We start from the raw sequence: 4854 nt of genomic DNA on the forward strand, positions 1-4854 counted from the left end.
CCTGCGTGTCAGAAGAAGACATCAGACCCCATTACAGATGATTGTGAGCCACCATGTGGTTGCTGGGAGTTGAACTCAGGACCTCTGGAAGAGCAGTCAGTGCTCTTAAGCATGGAGCCATCTCTCCAGCCCCATTTTTCTTTTTCTACATGGCACCGTGGTGATTTTGTTTTTCTTTTTAGTTCACGGGAGATGGGGAATCAATGAAGCATACTCTCTTTTCTATGTGGTTACACCTCCACACAACAGTACCCACAAGATCAACACAATCTCCTTCTCTTGATTAGGCTGGCTATGACTTAAAATATCTTAGCATCCCCCCCCCCCCCCCGGCGCAAAAGAAACCTGACTTCACAAAGTGAACGTATCAAACCAGAATTTTATTATATATAAACACACTTCTTAATACTGTTCTTTCATTACTTTCAACCCGCAGAAGGAAGGAGTGGGCCAGCCAGCTAGGAGATCATGTAAGGAGCAAGCAACACATGCGTGTCTGTATACTTCAGTAATGCTACTGCAGGAGATATAAAACGAAACTCCACAACCAAATGACTGTTTCTTCGCGCTAATATTTGGCTCCTCGGCGCTGCCTGAAGTAGCGGTTGTAGGCAGCGTTGTAGCCGTAGACCATGGCGTAGCGCTCACACAGCTTGTAGTCATCGCAGGCCTCTCTGTTGATCTCGTAGGCAGGCTTGTTGCGTTCCTGGACTCTGGAGAGTAGAGAATAAGACACAATTGAATGGTAGAAAGACAATGGTACAGTCAGAAAAAGGGGGACTGGAGAGCTCTTCCCCCAGAACAAGAGATGTCTGAACAGCAGGCACAGGGTAGGGGCAAGCAGGTTTTGATTTGGGCATTATTTTTATGAATAGAAGTAGAAGTTTTCTTTCGGTCCCCTTTTCCTTCCTCCCTGTCTCCTTTCTAAGTCCAAAGCAAAACAGTTTCTAAGCGTTCTGGTTTTTTTCTGTGTTGCTTTTCATATTCTTTGAGTTTGAGACATAGAAATAGTGATGAACCGTCTTCCACACTCTGTTCCGATCCAGGCTACAACCCTGGAAATAATGACTACTCCCGTCGAGTTCCAGTACCTCTTTTGGGCTTTAGCTCGCCACCTCTGCTGAGGGGACATAAAGGTGTTGGCATTTCTCCTGTTGATGAAGGGACCTAAAACAGAAAAATAAACAAATGCTCTTTCATGGGAACAGCTGATGGAAGTATTTTGTAAATAGTCTGAGGGCCAAAAACATCTGAAATCTCATTAATCTCCTGTGTTTTACATAACCGGAGCTAGGCAAAAATATAAAAAGAGTATAAAGCAGACGTTATAAACTGCATGATCAAAGGAAATGAATAACCGTTTATGTGTCTTGGGGACTTATGACACAGGCCACAACAGTCTCATGTGCTTTGTCTTTGTGGAATCCTTTGCTGCTTTTGGTAATACCCACTCAAGGTGTTTTTAAATGTAATTAAGAGAAGTGTTCTCACCCCTTGCACCACCAGCATAGGAACAAGTTAAACCGTATGAAAATGAGGAACAAAGTAAACTCAAGATGGAGGCCCTGTAGGGCAGGTAGGGGATAGGGGAGATGTGGGGGATGTGGGGGACGTGGGGGTCACACCTGTCAGCTCACTGCTTGGGAGGTGGGAGATGGAGGATGAGGAGTTTAAAATTACCCACAGTTGTGCACTGAGTTGGGGGCCAACTAAGTTACAGGAGACCCTGAGTCGAAAACCAAACCAAAAAAGAAAAACCCTTCCAATTAACCAACCAAACCAAACATGAGACTGCCATTCTCCACCTAGTGTAGCCAGACTTTCTGAGTCCGTCACTCAGGCACACAATCTGATGCCGACGCCTGTGGTCTCCCAGATGGCGGCTCCCTCTCTGTGCCTCCTCGGTTGACATTACTCCTCATTTTCCACTCATGTGGCTCATGTGATGTCAGCTTAACATTTTCGAGTGTTCTGGATGCAGTTTAATGTCATATTACACCACTTAAAGTGTTGGACATTGTTTCCTTGGACAGTTTCAGTCACTGAGTTTTAAAATTCAGTTCTCCCAAAGAGGCCCACTCCTCCCCTCCCTCTCTAACACAGACCTGACCAGCACGGTAGCTTTAAAAAGAAATGGGGTGGTATTCTTTAATGCAAGCAACTGAAATAAGGTAGCCAGGCATCTACTTACTGATTTCATAGGACTCCATGCTTTCGTGAGATTCTGGAATTAAAGAAAGACTCATTTTAGGCTTATTTGTCACACGCTGTCACTGTCTAAATGTAGACACAAAAAGATGGGAAGGGGTGCATTTAGCAAGGTTGTTGTCAGGAAATTATGGTCATATAAGAATTATTTCTTTATTTCCACCTTTGCTTCGAGTGTCTCTATCCTTGCCCATCTGCTGATATTGGAGGTAGTTGCCAGTTTGGGCTAAGATTTCCTGAGATTGCTGAAATGTTCAGGCATAAAGTGTTCCATGTACCATGGAGTTTCCAGAGTGCCCTCTCTTCCAATGTATCCAGGGGCCAGTTTGAGACTAGACTCAAGGGAGTTAAAGGTGGGTGTGCAGCAGCCAGGCTTCTCCAGGCAAGGAGCTCCAGGGTGGTTATTGAGCTACGTGACCCAGACAGTTTCTAAGAGGGTTCGGAATGGCTCTTAAGAATGGGTGTTAAATTGGCAGCCTCAGAAACCACTGGCTCCCTCTCCTTCCTCAAAACTGGGCACAAAGCCAGGACAGAGAGAACGTCAAAGCAAATGTTTCTGCTTTCTATGTCTCTCCTGAACACATCGGGCAAAGCGGGAATAAGAGGCTGTGTTTATAAGCGTCTGCCTGCCCGAGAAGTGAGAAAGGGAGACAGGAGAGCAAAAAACATATGCAGAAAGTTTATGAATAATTCAAAAATCGAGAGGCATAACATTAGAGCTGTTCATACCATTTAGATTTTTTAAAGACAACTAAATATAATCAAAACAATTTAAGCAGACCAATGTAAACAATTTGACTTCAAATCTGTGAACAAATCACATATGACGTAACAACATATATGTAGCAGAAAAAAATGCATCCTTTGTAAAAAAAATTGTGAAATTGATGCTTTTCTAAAAGTTCAGCTGTAAAGTTTCTTTTAAAAACAAATTGGCCGAATAAACACACTAAATGCATGGTATTTTCTTCTGTCCCTAAAAGGACTCTCTCTAACACTTGCCGTGAGAACTTTCTTAAAGTAATCGATTCACTAAATACCCTTAATCCATCAATATTCAAGTCTGAATAACCGTTCTTAAAGGTAAGGTTATAGGGGCAGGAAATTGATGCATCCCTGAAATATCTTCGTTTCCAGGTGTGTAGATTTATCCCTGAAAGGACTTCACTGTTAAAATAGCTCACATGCATTGGAATATATAGGATATAAAACATGCGCTGGAATGACAATGATCATGGAAACAGGGAAGACTACTTCGTGGTACTTTGGCTTGTAATAGAGAACGGGAAAGATGAGGAAGAAGGGGAGAGAGACAGTGAGGAGCGTGAAGGGAAGTCCAAGGTAGGGAGGGAAAACCCACAGACAGCAGGGAGAGAGGTTTCTCACCGTAGCACAGGGTTGCCACGGCCAGCGCAGCCAGGATGGCCAGAGGGAGCAGGCTCTTCATGGTGTCTCGGGTGTCCTGTGAGTCTGCCTCTGTGTCTGGCGCAGCAGCAGCAGCAGAGGGGAGAGGCTCCTACATGCTGCTGGGGAAGGCTGGGCTGTTTTTATAGGAACTTGAGCAGCTGAAAGGGGGAGGAACCGGCGGGAGGGGGCTGGAAAAGGTGGGATGGCTTGGCACTAAACTTGCCTTGGGATTTGGCCCAAGTACTCATTCCTTCCAGATAGTATCTACACAGCGTGGGCAGCTCCCTCCACTTCCAGGCCTGGCTGTGCTATAGTAGGATGCAGAAATTGTGGCCACCCTATGTTTGTGAGCCAGACCCCGGGCACAAGTCCACAGAGAGGGCAGTTACCACAAACACAGGTTTGCCTTTCGAATTCCTCCTCTGATCTACTTGCTGGCCCTGACCACTGGCCACTGGGGCTTGATCCAAAGACAGAGCTGTAGTGTTCTCCTTGCTACCCAGATGGATGGAGGAGAGATGCTGAGGGTGAAAGAACCCACTCTTTACGCTGTGACATCCTAGGCATCTTCACAGTAGGGCAGAATTTTGAACTCTAGACCAATTGAGCATTTATCTGGCCATAGGCACGTTGTGCAGTTGTCCAAGGGTTCAGTGGGGGTAGAGATGTGGTACCCTAGTTTTGCGCACGAGCTGCACAATAATTTGATTTTAATTTTGTGATATTAGTCTAGTCTTGTGCCCTAACGTTCTCTCGGGCTGATGGCACTGCCTGAGCGAGTAAGGCAGGGCTGAAGATGCTTACCCTCATCTTCTCAAAGCACTGTCTCGCTACTGAGCTAACGTCCCGGGCGGCTGAGAAGGCCCTCAGTACTGAACTTAAGTGTCGTGTGCTAGCTACAGACCAACAGGTCACCTCCCCGGGGAGTCAGAGACAGCTCGGCCTGTGCCGTTTACCCTTGACTGTACTGTCCCCTCCCGTGCAGGTTTCCACAAGTCTGTATTTCTCTATACCGTGAAGTCTGGAGGTTGTTGTCTATCTTACAAAAAAAATTTCAATATGGCACCTTGGCGAGCTGGAGGCTCTCTAGCTCTCTCTCTCCCCTAGGAAACTTTTCTACCCCATGGTGTTTTAGCTGTTTGGAAATCTGTGAGTCTTCTTCATGGTCCAACAGTCTTGGGTCTCAGAAGCACACTGCAGAAGATCCATCTTCTACACCCCCCCCACACCTTTATATGT

General features: G+C 45.8%; 1 protein-coding gene across 1 annotated transcript; it reads right to left on the reverse strand.

Moving 5' to 3' along the window:
• Positions 1–359: 359 nt before the first annotated feature.
• Mgp (matrix Gla protein) lies at positions 360–3748 on the reverse strand. The gene is made up of 4 exons (NM_008597.4): positions 3595–3748; positions 2192–2224; positions 1092–1167; positions 360–713 (listed from the first exon to the last, which is right to left on the reverse strand). The coding sequence occupies exons 1-4, from the start codon at positions 3653–3655 to the stop codon at positions 569–571; spliced, it is 315 nt and encodes a 104-aa protein (NP_032623.1). The 5' UTR covers positions 3656–3748; the 3' UTR covers positions 360–568.
• Between the last annotated feature and the right edge of the window lie 1106 nt (positions 3749–4854).

Source organism: Mus musculus, chromosome 6 (assembly GCF_000001635.26).
Source record: "Mus musculus strain C57BL/6J chromosome 6, GRCm38.p6 C57BL/6J".
NCBI lineage: Eukaryota > Metazoa > Chordata > Mammalia > Rodentia > Muridae > Mus > Mus musculus.

Excerpts from the sequence above, each read along its gene's own strand:
- Mgp (NM_008597.4), bottom strand. The coding sequence starts at position 3,655 with ATGAAGAGCCTGCTCCCTCTGGCCATCCTGGCTGCGCTGGCCGTGGCA. Across the intron at positions 2,225-3,594 it reads CGTGGCAACCCTGTGCTACG|AATCTCACGAAAGCATGGAG; the intron begins GTGAGAAACCTC and ends CTTTAATTCCAG. Across the intron at positions 1,168-2,191 it reads CATGGAGTCCTATGAAATCA|GTCCCTTCATCAACAGGAGA; the intron begins GTAAGTAGATGC and ends TTTCTGTTTTAG.